The 18322-nt window shown below is 41.9% G+C and overlaps 1 protein-coding gene across 1 annotated transcript in view; it reads right to left on the bottom strand.

Annotated features, from left to right (window-relative positions):
* vps53 (VPS53 subunit of GARP complex) overlaps window positions 1–18322 on the bottom strand; it is a 31017-nt gene that overhangs the window by 5138 nt on the left and 7557 nt on the right. Inside the window, exons 5-20 of the mRNA XM_017694880.2 lie at window positions 16369–16455; window positions 15922–16037; window positions 13646–13765; window positions 8622–8700; window positions 8321–8464; window positions 8077–8219; window positions 7199–7340; window positions 6923–7015; window positions 4007–4101; window positions 3026–3268; window positions 2507–2654; window positions 2061–2143; window positions 1810–1888; window positions 1515–1663; window positions 1315–1384; window positions 7–144 (exon numbers count right to left, since the gene is read on the bottom strand). Of these exons, the coding sequence (XP_017550369.1) occupies window positions 7–144; window positions 1315–1384; window positions 1515–1663; window positions 1810–1888; window positions 2061–2143; window positions 2507–2654; window positions 3026–3268; window positions 4007–4101; window positions 6923–7015; window positions 7199–7340; window positions 8077–8219; window positions 8321–8464; window positions 8622–8700; window positions 13646–13765; window positions 15922–16037; window positions 16369–16455 (1929 nt within the window). The remainder of the gene's footprint in view (window positions 1–6; window positions 145–1314; window positions 1385–1514; window positions 1664–1809; window positions 1889–2060; window positions 2144–2506; window positions 2655–3025; window positions 3269–4006; window positions 4102–6922; window positions 7016–7198; window positions 7341–8076; window positions 8220–8320; window positions 8465–8621; window positions 8701–13645; window positions 13766–15921; window positions 16038–16368; window positions 16456–18322) is intronic.

Below are 18322 nucleotides of genomic sequence, written 5' to 3'. Positions count from 1 at the left end.
GCCCACCTTCAGAATCATTTCTGCTCGAGTCATCCCTTTGACCACTATTTTAGTGTAACTCGCTGGAGCTTTGCGAAGCACCTGAGAGCCAATAGAAGGGAGGTCTAGCAGAACAGTCTTCAGAGAGTGCGTGTCCAGTAGTAGCTAGACACACAAACAAAAAGAGAATTAAAATAAGAAGTATTTATTAATTATTTGAAAAAGTTATTGTTAATATTCTCCAAAAAAAGCAAGGAAAAGGGGTTTGTTTGGGGCAACACCATACAAGAAACTCCTTCTGATTCCATAAAGAGCCTTTTGACTTTACTTTTAATTCAGTTCTCTAAGTACGCTTTCACACCTACCCTGTGTGGTGCAAACAGCACTGACTGAATTTTTTGTTCTTTGGTTCGGTCGATTTTAACAGGTGACAAAAACAGATGAACTGTGGACTGCCAAAAAAATCAGTTTGTATCCAAGTGAACCCTGGTTTAGTTCACTGCTGGTGGGAATGCCTCTTTTACGATTAGTCCAAGCGAAGGAATTCAACATCAGAACATGCTTTCCTCATCTTCTAGCAGCACTTTACCAGTGCTTTACCGAGTGCATATCAGCCTGCTTTAGCATTTAACTTGTGGCAGATGTGCCATCATTCTTGCTGCATGAGCTGTTGCTAATAATGGCAGACAAGCAATAAAATAACAGCAAAGCATTTCACTGATATTTACACATGGAGTTTGGAACCCACCGTTGGTCAAGTGTCAGTGACTGCTTACATTTAAATTGACAAACCAGTCAATCACAATTCTTTTTTTGTTTTGACTGTAACACCTGTAAATATTAAGCATTATGTTTTCATGCAATTTAACAGTTACAAAACACAAAAAGACATTATTAATATATATGTGGGGAGTTTTTTTTACTATGATAAACTTGCGAAAGATTAAAAGAAAAAAGTAATTTTGTGGCACTAGTGGAGACAGCATAAAACTTGCATCCTCATCAAATTCATGACAAATAAACAAACACCCACATGTATAACTTGTAGTTGGTTAGGTTCAAAGTGCAAAACCAACTAAAACAAAGGAAAAAGATGTCAATATAATTGATACTCAGACTCTGGTGCAAACAAACCAGGCATGAGAAAAGCCTTAAAGAAGACTCAACTCAAAAAGAACCTAAAGTTGTTCTTTTATGGCATCACTCCAAAGAACCCCCTTTTACTCACTACTTTACAAGGACACCACATGTACAACAACTATGTGAATATAATACAATCAATAAGTCTAAAAAGATACTCCTGCAGCTTCTGCAACACTGTGGTTTTCTACTTACTTGCTCAGCTCCAACCATACTGATGGGTTTACATCTGAACAGGTGGTTGATAAACTTTGGGATAAAGGAACTGAAAACAGAAGAGCAAATAGCAGGACAGTTAAACATAGTTGTACATACAAAGTGCTGTTCATGTAAAAGAAAAAAAATAAACACTATCTCAACAGATAAATGTGGCTGGGAAGGGTTCCAGTACGAACTTGGTGAACTTGATGCAGAACTGGGTGAAGTATTTGCGGGTGGCAGCAAGGTTGTCTCTGATGATAGGTACATTCTGTTTGATGTGCATGATGACAGATGTGACATAGGGGCTCTGGTCACCCACATGCTCCACACTCTGCCATGGCATCTGCAAACACATGCACAAACACACTTGCACCATAAACAGCTTAACGTCTTTGACCACAGTTGTAAAATAATTCAGCTTTCACAGATTAACATTAAGCTCCATAAGCCAAGTGTTTGTGTGCCATTTGTAAGTCACATTTAACTTACCTTGCTCATGGCTGTGAGGGCTGGGTCACATGCAGCGTCCAGATCTTGAACCAAAAGCTGGATGCTGTTGGAGATCACACTGCCAAACATAGTTAAAAGAGGAAAATATTTTAATATTTTAATATATAAATAATTCCCCATTAGGAAATATTTTCTAAAACTGTATTGATAATAGGGAACAGAGGAATAAACAAGATGTTCAATTACATTTATTTAGAATTACTATGGCATATATTAAGAAGGTTCATTACGTGCTAAATGTGTCCATTTCCCCTGTTAGGTTGATCCTCTCTATAAGTGATTTATCCACCTTCTCTTTTAGTTTCTCCTCAAGCTGTGGACAAAAAAGCAACAGTAGAACATTTAAAAATCTGCAGGGTCCAAGACTTTAACATCACATAACAAATCTGGGAATTTTTATTTAAACCTGGAAAAAAAGTTTTTGAATTTTTGAAAATTTTAAAACAACAAATAAAAAGAATAAGAAATATTCAAGATTCTTCACTATTTCTAGGTCACTACTCATATCCACAGACATTTGAATATTTTTAAGATTCATACTCGAACTGATTATATGATTTGCAATGAAGAACTCATTGCAATGCATTAGTCAATAATGCCAATTAAAAATATTTTTATTAGTGGTCTCAGACCTTTGGACCCCACTGTATAAATGTGCATGTTTGTGCGCAATTACCTGCTGTGTAGTAGCAAGGCAGTATTCGGCTGTGCTCAGGATACTGCAAATGAGACACAGCTCCTCTGTGGTGAACTTGGCCACCTCCGACCCCTCTTTTTCCTTCAACAGACTGCTGATGGTCAGACCTCCGCTGTTACTGCTTGTTCTGCAATGCACACACAGACATATACACTGACCAGAGGACTCCCTAAATCATGCAGCCCCATAAACTCCTCCTGTTGTTCAAATGTTGGAGAAACCAGAGAAACCACAACAGCTTCTCCAAAAGAGAGGATCCTTTTAGTTTGGTCTCCCAAAGACAATAGAGGGCAAGCCACCCAAGATGCCGGGTGGTACTTATTCTTCTTCAGTGGAACCACACAGAGAACCTACAGAAAATAGGGCCACACAGAAACGGCTTTGCTCTTTGGGCAAAAACAACAGCATAACAGCTCCTCTGCTGAGTTGAAGGATCAAAAATCAGGCATTGGCCAGGGGGTGGTGGTGGTTATGGGTACACGTTTGAGCTGTACTTACTTGGGAAGGTTTCCAGAGAGGATCTTCCAGGCATATTCGCGCAGGTACTTCTGGAAGATGGTGGTGAGGGCTATCATGGGTTCACCAGTACTCAGCTGAGAGCACTGCACCATGCACTTCTTATAGTACACAAAGAGATCGGCACAGCTGGGCAGCACAGCACCCCCCTCTTCCGTGCCTGACTTGGGGGGACCCTGCGCTCGGAAATCGGCCACAAAGCGGTCAATCAGCTCCCCCAGATTCCTGCAACAGTGACACAAAGGCCATTTGTTAGCCACAGCCGTGCAGAACTGAAACACCAATAGGAATGTGATTGGCAATGTACAGAAGTGTGAGAACTATTTGGAACAGGGAGGACATTGTATGTGCCATTGTAGAGGGTCATCCCTTCATAAGTCAGTAACCAGATACCAAACGCCCAAGTGAAGAATGTGGGCATTTTCATGCCAGACAGGTCAGTCTGGACTGGAAATAAAGGAGGCCATTGTCAGGAAAAGGTCAGTCTACTTTAGCCAGTGGCCCATTACAAGAGCAAAGGAGTCTCCTCTTTAGTGCCCCAAATTTGGAAGTCTTCCTAAGGGTAACAAAACAGTCAAGAAGGAGAAAAATAGCAGAGAAAGACAGAGGGGAAAAAAGCAAAGCAGAGAAAGACATCTGCTGCTGTAGCACTTTTCAAGCCGTCTGCAGAGGCTGTGGTTAACACAGCTAATGGGAAACATTTCTGCTTCAGTGGAGAGATAAAAAGGAAGAGATGGAGACAGAGACAGGGTAACGACTGGTGAGGGAATACTGAAGGGGACACCCAACCATGTGACAGCATACAAATGCACACCACACACACAAACCTTTGTCAGAGAGAAGCAAACCTTGTTTTAACTTCTAATGCCAAACCCATTTACACTGTAACACAAATACCTCTTTTGGTGGGTGTTTAGGGACACTCTGTTTGTGCTTGTATAATTCCTTGCACATTCTACTCACTTGTCCTGTGATTCGATGTAGACGTAGAGATGAGGCTCAAAGCATTTGGAAATAATGCCATGGAACGGATTGTCCGGGGCCTTGGGCTTCTTTGGCTGAAAACAGGAAAACATTAGTCAACTGAAATTTCTTAACAGGCTTTCTGAGTTGTACAGCATATCTGATAAGACAGCAAAAGTGGAAGGAAATTTCACTGTCAGAACACATTTGCAAAATTTCTAAGTTTTGAAATGACATACATGACATTTTAAACCCAGGGTTGCAGTGGTAAAAAAAAAAAAGGGTAAACTCTAAATGTCAATGTATTTGATGGAAACAATTTGATGGAATCAGCAATGTTGTGCTTTCAAGAATGAAAAGCAAAGCAGTATTTTGTGCATGATGGTCACTAGAAATGAAGATGGATGGTATAAATGTCTACACTCTTTAGAGGGCTTGAAGGATTTTTTTTATAATCAAGTCCAAAGCACAAGTGATATGCTATGGTCTCTCTGGCTGTTTTCACATTTTATGGAGCTGGGAAGTACAGGAAGAAGGGAGGGTAAAGGGAAGAATGTTTAAATAGAAAAGAGCTAACAGCCGTGTGCTATGAAGATGAGATCTGTGGAGTTTTTTGCATGAACTCAATAAACAGGTTAGTCCAAAAAAAGATGAGTAAACTCCAGTATATAAAAATATAAAATGTCAATTCACATAGATTTTTTGGTATTGGTATATGAAGCAGAGCACATATAACGTAAGAAATGTAAGACCAACGTGTTTAAAAATAAGCGTTTAGACCAACTGAACTCACCACTTAAGTTAAGTGATACTTTTTTAATCCCACACCTGGGGAAATTCCACCTCCGCATTTAACCCATCCGTGAAGTGAACCACCACATACACACTAGTGAATACACACACTAGGAGGCAGTGAGCACACTTGCCCGGAGCGGTGGGCAGACCTATCCACGGCGCCCGGGGAGCAATTGGGGGTTAAGTGTCTTGCTCAAGGGCACCTCAATCATGGACTGTCGGTGCTGCGGATCAAACCAGCAACCTTCCAGTCACAGGTCCAGTTCCCTAACCTCCAGCCCACGACTGCCCAATTTGATGTTGTTTATACACTGCTCAAAAAAATAAAGGGAACACTCAAATAACACATCCTAGATCTGAATTAATGAAATATTCTCATTGAATACTTTGCTCTGTACAAAGTTGAATGTGCTGACAACAAAATCACACAAAAATCATCAATGGAAATCAAATTTATTAACCAATGGAGGCCTGGATTTGGAGTCACACAAAATTAAAGTGGAAAAACTCACTACAGGCTGATCCAACTTTGATGTAATGTCCTTAAAACAAGTCAAAATGAGGCTCAGTATTGTGTGTGGCCTCCACGTGCCTGTATGACCTCCCTACAACGCCTGGGCATGCTCCTGATGAGGTGGCGGGGGGTCTCCTGAGGGATCTCCTCCCAGATCTGGACTAAAGCATCCGCCAACTCCTGGACAGCTCGTGGTGCAACACACAGATGGAGGATGGAGCGAGACATGATGTCCCAGATGTGCTCAATCGGATTCGGGTCTGGGGAACGGGCGGGCCAGTCCATAGCTTCAATGCCTTCATCTTGCAGGAACTGCTGACACACTCCAGCCACATGCGGTCTAGCATTGTCCTGCATTAGGAGGACCCCAGGGCCAACCGCACCAGCACATGGTCTCACAAGGGGTCTGAGGATCTCATCTCGGTACCTGATGGCAGTCAGGCTATCTCTGGCGAGCACATAAAGGGCTGTGCGGCCCTCCAAAGAAATGCCACCCCACACCATTACTGACCCACTGCCAAACCGGTCATGCTGAAGGATGTTGCAGGCAGCAGATCGCTCTCCATGGCGTCTCCAGACTCTGTCACGTCCGTCACATGTGCTCAGTGTGAACCTGCTTTCATCTGTGAAGAGCACAGGGAGCCAGTGGCGAATATGCCAATCCTGGTGTTCTCTGGCAAATGCCAAGTGTCCTGCACGGTGTTGGGCTGTGAGTACAACCCCCATCTGTGGATGTCGGGCCCTCATACCATCCTCATGGAGTCTAACCATTTGTGCAGACACATACACATTTGTGGCCTGCTGGAGGTCATTTTGCAGGGCTCTGGCAGTGCTCCTCATGTTCCTCCTTGCACAAAGGCGGAGGTAGCGGTCCTGCTGCTGGGTTGTTGCCCTCCTACGGCCTCCTCCATGTCTCCTGGTGTACTGGCCTGTCTCCTGGTAGCGCCTCCAGCCCCTGGACACTACGCTGATGGACACAGCAAACCTTCTTGCCACAGCTCACATTGGTGTGCCATCCTGGACGAGCTGCACTACCTGAGCCACTTGTGTGGATTGTAGAGTCCGTCTCATGCTACCACGAGTGTGAAAGCACCACCGTGAAAGCACCACAAAGTGACCAAAACATCAGCCAGAATGCATAGGTACTGAGAAGTGGTCTGTGGTCCCCACCTGCAGAACCACTCCTTTATTGAGTGTGTCTTGCTAATTGCCAATAATTTCCACCTGTTGTTTATTCCATTTGCACAACAGCATGTGAAATTGATTGTCAATCAGTGTTGCTTCCTAAGTGGACAGTTTGATTTCACAGAAGTTTGATTTACTTGGAGTTATATTGTGTTGTTTAAGTGTTCCCTTTATTTTTTTGAGCAGTGTACAATACAATGCAAGGACAACAGGATCTAGTTCGATCAGACTCTGGGTGGGGTAAACGTGAACACCACATGAGGTCAGTGGCTTTTTTTTTTTAATACATTCCTCAGCCCCATTTAACCTACACATAAATGTTTTAACACCTATTATTTTATTGCTAAAGCTAAACGATGTTGTAGAAGAGGACATGTAAGGACACAATAGCAGTCACTGATGATGAGGATGAATAAATTTACCCTGTCTAGATCTTCATCCTTCTCAGAGACATTGTCCTCCGATTCATCCTCTAGAAAAGGGTTAGTGGACTCCAGGGGTGTCTCAGGTCTCTTCTGCAGTCAAAAGAACACACACACACACACACACACACACACACACACACACACACACACGTCAGGACCTCACAACCTCATTCCCATCGGTTTCACGCTCCAGAAATGTTCCTTTGTACGCAGGCAGACACATGGCACTATGACCTGGGAAATAGAGCCAGGAACACCCCATGCTGGCCTTACCCCAGTGCCGTCGCTCAAGGTGCTGCCTGAGAAACGCTTAGCCAGCAACCCCTCGAAATTGGTGGTCCTTTGAATAGCAAAGAGCAAGAGCTTGACCTCAATCTCCCTGGCTCGGGTTCGCATCAGCTTCGCCAACTCTGTCCTGATGAGCACACAAAACACACACACATGCAAGCACTGTGGTCAGCAAGACCTCACATGCTACGCAGAAGTGAGGCTTCAGGTCAGTGATTTTATAGGCCAACACATGCATGCTATTAAACTGACCATAGCTGATCGTGTCTGCCTTCAAAAGCTGCAAGAAATGTTGGATCAATATTATCTTCGCCTGTTATGTGCTGTAAAAAGGAGAGCTAACTGTTGGCAATGTGAAAAAAATATGATAACTCCGGAATTGTACTCTGTACACAATATTTGCACTATTTTGTGTTTCTTAGGTTTTATGAATTGAAATAAAGGACAATAAAGAACCAACAGTACCACAAAAATACCAACAAAAACTATGAATACAATGATATTTATTTAATATTTCACATATCACACCTCATCATATTGCCTAACCATAAGAGAAATTAATAAAAAGGTATATTTTCATTAGACAAAGCTTCATCAAAAGGTGAGAAACAGACTCACTGAAGCTCTGGTAATACTCTGCTTGACCATTTATCTGAATTTGGCTACTGATTCACTAAACCTTCTAACCGTTCCTTCTTTGTATTATCAGTCAGAACAAGCTGTGTCCTTACTCAATCTTGAAGTGAACTTCCCTTAAATGCAACTCGATTGCCCTACTTTATCACAGTGTAGTAATACAGGACGCTGAAGTGTCAGTGGAAGGAAGGATCTGCCTTACAATCATGCAATCAATGTGCTGTTACCTAGTGATATGGCAGAACTCCACTGCGATGCGCTCAGTCATGCACCACTCTTCAGGAAACATGCGTCCATACTTCTCTTCGTAGTCTACCAGCTGACGCTTAATCCACGCATAGCGCCGGTCGATCTTATCCAACCACGCCACCTACATTTAAAACATACAGCGCTCTGACAAAACTGCCAGAAAGCAGATCACTTTCACCATGTTCCAAACTTACTGTGAGGCCTATTATGGGCCATACTCACATCCTGGTTCTCCTGAAAGAGCACAAGGTATTCAGAGAGGTGCTGCCTGATGAATTTCTTAATTATTTCTTGCTTAATGCGAGGGTCCAGTACATTGGCCACCAGACAGGCATCTCTGAGCACAATGCTGGGGCCTCCAGGCCTCTGTTTAAAACACACAACACATGATAACTTTATGTATCACCTTTTATGTATGCTGTGCAGCTCAAATTCTTTGACTGAGATTAACAATACAGATAAATCATTTATCAATAAACCACATAACAAAATGTCATTTTTTTACTTTGATATAGTGCAATACCTTTGACCCCTGTGAAGGGAAAGCCTCCTCAAAATCAGCCAGGATCTGAGTGCCTAATTCGCTCTGTGCAGCTTTCACCCTGTGGGAAAGAGACACATTGATGAGTTTCAACACAAGAAACTCATCAATCTGGTCTGAGTGCATGCTTAGCCTTTAGGGGAGGTGGAGGGATTTCTCTCATTATCCTAAAAGAGGCCAGATCAAATGGAGAGGGTCCCAATCAGTCTGATCCTGCCCCAGGATATGGAACCTCTCAATTACCGCAAGCATAAAAATGGAACACAGAAAGAATTAGAGCATTTGATCTGATGAAGAGATAAGCCATTTTCTGATGCAATCTCATTTCTGAACCTGAGTCAGCAGCCTAATATCATATCCTTAAGAAAAATGTAATTTGGGAGAACAGGAAGAGTCAGTACATGACATGGAGCCTGCAGGAATCATCATGTTAAATTCATTACTTTTTAAAAGGGGAATTCCACCAATATTTCAAAATGTCTGCAGGATTAGACCATTAAGATATAAACCATTAAGGCATAAGATATAAAAATATAAAAGTCATTCTGGGTGATTTAATACGAAATGCTCCATTCTAGTGGAATTACCGAGGCAGAATTGTTCACAGTGTTGGTGATACAAACCAGATGTCTGAAGTGTTCAAGCCCCTAAAAACTGCTTCACAAAAAGTCAATGCATGAAACAGTTATGATTATGCTGTCTAACATCTGTCAGACATTGTTTTACCACAGTTTAAAGAGAAGGCTTTGGCTTCATCATCATCATCATCATCATCATCGTTAACCGCTTAGTCTAGATAGGGTCGCGGTAGCAGTTGAGAGAGCAGAGAATCCCAGACGACCCTGTCCCCCGCAACTTCCTCCAGCTCATTCCTGAGGACCCCAAGCCGCTCCCAGGCCAACTTGGAGATATAATTGCTCGCAGGTCCTAGGATGACCCCGGGGTCTTGTCCTGGTAGGCCATGCCTGGTACACCCCCACCAAGAGGCATCCAGATCAGATGCCCAAACCACCTCAGCTGGCTCCTCTCAATGTGGAGGAGCAGTGGCTCTACTTTGAGCTCCTCCTGGATGACTGAGCTCCTCACCCTATCAAATAGAGCGTAGCCCGCCACCCGGCAAAGAAAGCTAATTTCCGCCTCTTGTATTCGCGATCTTGTTCTTTCAGTCATTACCCACAGCTCATGACCATAGGTGGGTGTGGTGAGGGTCGGGATGTAGACCGACTGGTAAATAGAGACCCTCTTCACCACTACAGTCCGGTACAGTGACCGCATTACTGTTGCCGTCTGTCCCAGCCTGCGGCCAATCTCACAATCCCAGACTTTAGCTTGAAATGTAATTTTAATCAGTTCATGGTGAAGGGATACAGGGTATTTTTTGGACGTACCACTACTTTACCACTGTCAATATATATAGAAAAAAATATTCAGACAAATATGTAGCTTCACTGGTTATTTATGACAGTAAATAAAAGTCAGAATATTTCTTTCAAATAGAGCACTTTGCATCAACAAAGGACTTTGTTAACGTCAGATTATGCAGAAATATAAAAAGCACACACAGAATTTTCCTTTTTAAAGCCCCTACAATGTAGTATAAGACTAAATTAGTGTGATTTAAGATGCCATTGCACAAGTTAGCTTAATTCTAGATCTAAGTATTTTTTCTTTTCCTTCTTTGTGGTTGACCAAACATCCACACAAATATATTACTAACTCAGATATCTCAAGCTCAGATGTGTGAATAATTGAATACCAAAATTAGTCAGAATGTTCATTCCTAGACAACCTACCAAATATACAAAAACAATCTTTAAATTAGCAGTATGGAGGTGGATTATGTTTCTGAGCATGGTAGCTCAATATCAGGTAATATTTGTGTAATTCAGCTCTGTGTTGCACAAGTGGCCCCATGTTTACATTTACATTTTTCTAAATTGTCAGATGCTCTTATTCAGATCAACTGTACTGTTTAAAGTGTGTGACCTGAAAAAAATCTTAGAACACCTGTCTGTAGTCAAAAATTCAGGGCCACCTTTACACAGTGCTGAGTGGTCCTTTGAAATAACCAACTCCACCATTAGCAGTAATGTTATAGTCAAGACCTCTAGAGGCAAGTCTAAATCAAGACCTAGACAGAGTCAAGATCAGTACTCAAGACGAGACCAGATTTATACAGAATTTAAAAAAAGAAAAGAAAAGAAAAGAAAAAAAAAGGGGGGGGGGGGGGGGGGGGATTAAATTAACTTGTAGTTCGTACTACATGCATATAGTATAAATAATATATAGCGTAATAAATTTATTAATTATATTCTAATCCTTGTAAAACAAAATTTAGGAAGTAAATGATGCTGAGGTCATTCTCTGCCCCTTTTCTAAAACTTTCTAAACTCATCTCAAAATAAACTAAACATTGTACACCCATTTTTATTAGTAAATGGGAAGACAACATAACATTCTGGTCTCCCCTCTGGAAACTATGAGATGGAAACTACATGGACACAGATTTTTGACCATGGACTGCTTGTCTCACCTAAAGGCACTTTAGCTTCATCGCAGTCTAATTGATGGATATGGTCTTACATTTCCAGCACAAACTGTTCACAGTAAACAGAATTAATGGTTCTTTTAACGATGGCAGTTTAGCCAGGTCCTGATTCAGCAAAGCATCTCTCTAATATGACAATTTTACAAGCATTCTTGACTAAACGCAGTCTTTGGTTTTCATCAATCATAACAGTATCTATGAATACACTCCAGTATTGATCAGCCTATAGAACACTTCTTAAAAATCACTGTGGTGCTTTTGGTAAACTTAGAATAAGTGTTTAGGTTTCTTAGTGGAACATAGAGAGGGCAGCAGAACCATGGAAGACACTGAAAGGTTCTTGTTTTTTCCTGGTTACAATGAATTCACTGAACAGTATAAAATGGTTAGGTATGGTACTCAAAGTTTAGAATCATCTGTGCCCTCAACTTTGTTGCCATTACTACACAATTCTTTTGTACTCTCTCACGAATGATGATTATGAGGATTAAACATCAGAACCTCATGGCATGTCCAAATTTTATTCATGCTAATAGCAAAGTAACTCTGGAGGCATTTTTAGCCAATGTTTTTTTTTTTTAAATGAATAATGCTCAGTAATTCTGAGACTTGATTAATATAACAACGTGACTAAAGTTACGCAGTGTAGCAGTAATGACTAAGAAAAGTGTTTCAACTATGTCAAAATAATTGATATGAATGATGTTGTGAAAGATAATATTTGTTCAATAAATTGCCCAGCCCTGGTAATACATATTTATTTACCTGGCACACCAGCCAAATGGCTTTCACCCTCTGACACCCCCTACTTAAGACTACAACCCTCAAGAAAACAAACAAATATGAATAATATGCAAAAACACAGGAAAACAGATGGGGGCAGAAACTTTTTCATGACTCTGTTTAAATATCTGTGTATTAGCATTTGTAGTGTTTGTCAGGTTTCAGCACTCGCAGCAGTGGGCAGGTTCATGGCAAGTTGAAGATGAGATTAAAGAGGTTTGGAAGCATCACCGCACAGTGGATATGGGATTCCAATTTCATTTCTTAATTCACTGTAGATGCGGGTATAGCCAGATCCCATCACTGGAACAACAAGTGACTTCCAGGATAAACAAGAACAGCAAGAGAAAGAGAGGAACCCATATGTTCTTGCCAGATGGACAACAGCCTCCAACTGGGCATGCATCTACTTATCTGTGTCTTTCTCAACTACTCTAAAGACCCAGCAGTATCTGAACTGTGGCTGTACACTCAGCTGCTGTCCCTGATCAAACATCTCTGCCACACCTTTCAACTAACCAGACATTTCTATTTAGGGTGGGTGGGTCACGCCTCAAAATGAAAACATTTTGCTTCTCCCATTTTTGGCCTGGGCTAAAACTGCGCACTGGAGCAGGCCAATCAGATATGAGCAACACAGCATTTCTGTCCGCATCTCTCTCAACAATTTATGCTCAGCAAGTGAAGTTCAAAACAAGGAAGCCCATATTGTGCTCCTGCACCAAAGGGGGCTAATATGTTTACACTGTAAATTCCAAGATCTCCAAGACCACCTCCATCCAATGAAATCTTTTTCCACACCTTAAGACCTGAAGAAGAGAGTCTACACAAGGTCAAAAAGTACAGGCTCCAGTTGAGAAATGCTTAATCAATGTGCTCGATTGGTTCATTTTGCACAAGCACAAAAGCATAGCAGCTGTTGGCATTCTGCCACTTTGATTCAAACTTGAGCCATGCAAAGACATGCATTCTCCTTAGTTAAGGACTGCTGGGGGGGGTGGAAATGCCAACTGTGGGAGTAAGAAAAGGCAATTGAAGCCACAGGCTGTTCCAGATAAACATTAAGGCACTGGAACAATCTGGGGAATAGTTTTCCACATCAAACACACCCTTCCTCGCCCTTTGCTTATGAACCAACAGCTTTATCAGAGAATCCAACATAAATAAGCAGTGGGAAGGAGCGAGTCATGGAGATGCATGGAATAAAACTGAGGGCCTCTCTCAGCCCTCACAAAGAGTTCAGTCTTTAGTCCTACAAGGGACAGGGGGTCGAGTGCTGGGGACACGCAAGGACAAAGAGCTCCTCTCCACTGGAAGAACATGCCTAAAAAAGCACTTGAGTAAAGAAGACCTTTGGAGCAGATTTCCTTCCTGTGTTGCATATGTGGTAAACATAAACAGGATCCTCTTATCCTCAGCACCATTCAATTTAGAGAATTACAGCAGAGAATTAGTCATATAAACACTGTCTGCACTTTCAGTTCATACAGACAACAGGCAGACAGTCCAAGTATACAGTTAGGGCATGGCTCACTTCACATGCAGCAATGTAATGAAATGTCTGGACATTTATTACTCAAGTCAGATTTTTTGTGTGTGTGTTTACGTGTGTTCTCAATAGAGCCTAAAAAGAGGCTGATAGGATTTGGAGAAGAGAATGCGAGTCCACGCTTACCTCTCAGAGAGCTGGCGTATCTGGGGGATGCCCATATACTTTTGGAAATGCTCCAGAACATTGACCACCCCCTGGAGCAGATTGGCTACCTCCCCATATTGCCTCTTGCGTGTCATGGCTCTGAAAATGAAGGTCAATCAAAGTATATGAAATGTGTCCCTAATGTACTGAATCAATAGCACTTGTTTTTTTTTGTGGCAGAATGGCCAAAATCACATGAGCAAGTTTATTTAAGAATACCTAACAACTCAACATGGTTTAAGGCAATTATGTGATGATTCAAGAGGCAGTTTGCATGATGTTGGGGATAGTAGGTATCAGTACAACATACTCTTAGTCATGTTCTCATATTTCCATAGCAGAGTCATTTGTGAATTGTGACAGCAATGACAGATATTTTCAAGATTCACCCTGGCAACTTTTTTCTTTTCTCATGGCAAGTGTTTTTCAATTACTGACTTATGGATGTAAGTCATAGAATTTGCAGCTATATTATTTTATTGGCCCTCTTGTTAGCTCTAATATGGCACCATTTTAAAATGCAGTCTCCTCTAAAAGTATTGTAATGGCAAGGCCAGCTAAATTTTTTTTGCTATGCCTTGAAGACATTTAGGCTTGAGCTCAAAAGATGAATATGAGACGATTGATCAGAATTTCAGCTTTTATTTTGCTGATATTTACATCTGAACATGTTGAAGAGCTTGATACCTTTGATGGCAGTTGCCAGTTTTTAGGTGAGCAAAAATATAGGAACAGATAGCCTTAAAGTAAGTTAAACAACACTTAATATTTGGCCTGCATATTCCTCACTTACAATAACAAAAATCAAGCCAACCCACTGATGTAACCAGACTGTGCATTCTTCTTTGGTGATGTTTTTCCAAGCTTTTACCACCGTTTCAGTTACTTACTGTTTGTTTTTGTTGAAGGGGGGTGGTGGCCTTCTTTTCAGGTATAATGCATGTTCAATTGGTTTAATATCTAGTTACTGACTTTGCCAATCTAAAACCTTACACGTTTTTCCCCTGATGAAGTCCCTGTTGTGTTGCCTGTCTGTTTTGGGTCCTTGTCTTACTGCATGATGTTTTCCCAAATAGATGGATGCACTTCTCTGTAAATTGAGACCGAATGTTTCTGTAGACTTCTGAAATTTTTCTGCTGCTACCATCATAAGTTACATCAACCAATAAAGATCAGCGAGTCCGGTCCAGAAGACATCATTATAAGCCCAACTCATGGCACTACCATGACCGATGAGCAGGTCCATTCTTTGTCCACACTTCAACCTCTACCCAGGAGATGGAAAGGCCAATCTCGGCCTCATCAGTACACAAAACTTTGTTCCAGAACTTCTGTGGCTCAGCTCTATACATCTTTACAAATTACAATCTGGCCTTCTCATTCTTACTTGCTGATGAGTGGTGTTCATGCTGTGGTACAGCCTCTTTTCTGCTATCCAAGTCCTGCCCTGCGGAGGATCTTTGTGATTGTCACTGACTGTTGTTTTCGGGTTTTTCTACTTAGCTCTCAAATGTTCCTGTTATCAACTGCTGTATTCCTTGGATAACCTGTTCAATGTCTGGTTGTTAGAACAACAGTGGTTCCTTTCTTTTTCAGGACATTCCAGGTTGTTACATGGGCTATAACGAATGAGTGTGCAATTTTCTCTCTTTTGTCAACTTTCTCCCATAGATAGCTCTCTGGTCTTCATGGTGGTTTATCTATTTTAACAACAAATGCAGTCTTCATAGGCAAAACCCAGGGTCCAACCCAAGAGCAGGCATTCATAGCTATAAATTGTATAAACAAATCAATCTAACAGGGTACACCTAGGCAACAAGAAACACCTGTCACTTACGTGTATTTTTTTCCTATGTAAAATGGGTGGGTTCAAACAAAAGGTTCCATCTTATTTAACACATCTAGATGTAAATATCAGGAAATACAGAATCTGAAATTCTGATCCATGAATGTCTCATTCATCATTCATGTAGCAAAAACAAAAGAATTGGCTTCACTCTTCCAATATTTTTGAAAGAGTTGTGTGTTAGGTTGTACCCTGCTATCCACTAATTGATGGAGTATTATATTTATAACAGCTTATAATTCTTGTTAGCTACATTAGCCTCATAGTACCTTGCAGAACTAAAGAAGCAGGTCTGGGCTAGCTGACTTTTTTGCCGTAAGGGGGAAAAACTGTAAATGTGATTTCACTGAACTATCACTTTATTGCTTTATCTGTGGTGTGTGGGCTGGCAAAGGGTGAGGCCACTTACTCTAGAGAGTCCACACCGCCAGCCAACATGTGCAGATGATTTAGTGTAGTGATGGAGGTGGTCAGGTGACGCTTGGCATGGTCCAGCTGTTTGATGTCCCGGGTGATCTCTTTTACCTGAGGAGTCGAACAAACATCTTACAGCTGATTGCTCCAGCATATCCAGCACAGAGGCTCCCTATTGTTCTCCTGTCCCACAACTCCAGCTAGCCCGACCCTGCCCTTCCGCTGACCTGCTCTGCACTGGTAACATGCAGATGGCTAGTGCATTACCCAGGACTTAAGGGGCTGCAGTGTACAAAAACCGCAGGATGTCACAATTTCCTCCTGCATAGTTAGCCAGTATTGTGAAGCATGTTAGGGGGAGGTGAAAGTCCTATTTACACTGGGTCGACTTTCAGGCCCTAAATGACCCAGGTTCCTGTCTACAAGGCTTATTTTTACTCACCATTTGCTCCGATTTCTCCGCTTTGTCCTTGATGTCTTTGATTTTGCCAAACAGTTGTTGGATGGCTTTCTGCGCCTCCTCCAGAGCCTGGAATAGAGGCAAAAGTTCAGAGATACTGCACCCATGATCACCCTCACAGAACCGCTACAACATTTCCATTGCTGTCAGTGATATTTTTGAGTTAATAATTCGTCCAGCTACTCTAACAACAGTCTAAAAGGTTCATAGGACAATTTGTTACAGAAAAATATAGTGACTTTATATGACCTTTGAAAACAGTCACAATACTCCATTTGGCAATTTACAGTTTTAAATGCCAGACCTTAAACTTAATCTTAAAACCACACCAAAGCAGTCTGCAGTAGCTTCAGCAGTAGCAATTAATAGTGAATATAAAGATACAGGATGAGTCAAAGGGATGGAGCAGAAAGAGATGATGATGTTGTTTCTGGCCTGTTTTCCTCCCCCTCCTCCCTCCGAATTATTTTTAGTGAGCGTCTCTCTCTCCCTCATTCAGGCAAAGAAATGAGAACCAAATGGGACTGCTTGATGAAAAACCCTCACCCAGAGTTTGCCCTCACATTCCAGCAGGGTAAGTGTGCAGCAGCTGCACTGAGGCATCCCAGGCCTGCCACATGTTCCCCCACCTGACCCGATCACATCGCCATGGCGCCTGGAGTACTGGCCCTGAGGTAGACTTAACTGTAGGGTCATGGGCAGTGGAAGACTTCACACTGACATGCAACAGTCTACAAAAAAAAGAAGCCCTTCTGGATTCAGATAATGTGTAATTGCCATACAGTGTCTGAGCTGCTGTGGTGATGGATAGTAAGCTATCGGTGGCAGTCGATGCCAGTGTATTTTGCATGGCCCTGGGTTGAGCTGACCGAGCGTATAAAGGTTGGCTCGCTCTCTCTTTCACAGGCAGATGGAATGCTAACAGCCGGCACCAGCTGCCCCGTGGAATTTACCACTTTTACAAGGCTCCTCAAAACACAGGAGGACGCTCCTTTGCTACATCACACGCACTCAGGCACAGACAGACAGTTGACATAATAATTGACAAAAATTTCAAAAACAATAGCAGTGCAAAACAAGTTAGAGGTCCTACAGAGACCCGAAAAAGGACATGGTCTTGTGTGCCCACACTTGCCTGGAAAGAGAGAGAGACCACATAGCAAAAATGGCTGGGAAAGCACTCGATAAGGTTTAGCAATGCAGATATGCAGATAGTGGGATGAGGAGTGGTTAGGCATTCCAAATGGTTCATTTCCGGAGTTCAGAGCAAGACGCTGAATGCAGGAGTATTCACTCCTTTCCTTATCTCGCTCCACTCCTCGTCTGATGGGGAGGGAGAGGCCCAGTTCGATTCTGGCTGCCACACATGTGGACTCCATTTGCAGTTTGGGAATATCTCTGCTCAGACAGTTATAGCTGGCTACAGACAGCAGGACGACACTGAATAGGATGCTGACAAGACAGCACTCCCGCTTCATGTCCTTGTCTTTAGCCAAGCAAGAGACTGAGTATGTGGTATTTTGCTTCACTACAGAAAAATTAGGAACTGGTGACCATTGAAGTGATGACAGATACAATTTCAGTTAGCAAACTGCTGTGGACAGACTTTAATGTACTCAATGCAACAAGTAAGTTTGGAGCATTTCTATTTGTCCTTTTGTCATAAAAGTCACTCAACATAAAAAGCAACTCGTGATTTCAAATTCATATAAAAGAAAAAAAAAAAAAAAAACAAAAGAGAAAAGTTTGATATAATAGTGATGACAGACAGTTTGCACAGATTTGTGCCTTGTAATTTCTTGAAAGACTTTTACATTTCTCTGTGCAGCTAAAATCTTTGTTGACTTTTATACTGCTGCAGCTTGAAACCTCATTTAAAATTCATATGCCGAGTCCAATTTTGACCTTTCATGAAGAAAAACACAAGCAAGCATGT

The sequence above is a fragment of the Pygocentrus nattereri genome, chromosome 17 (genome assembly GCF_015220715.1).
Source record: "Pygocentrus nattereri isolate fPygNat1 chromosome 17, fPygNat1.pri, whole genome shotgun sequence".
NCBI classification, from domain to species: domain Eukaryota; kingdom Metazoa; phylum Chordata; class Actinopteri; order Characiformes; family Serrasalmidae; genus Pygocentrus; species Pygocentrus nattereri.
The sequence above is the reverse complement of the archived record's forward strand: the minus strand, read 5'-3'. Positions and strand labels throughout refer to the sequence as shown.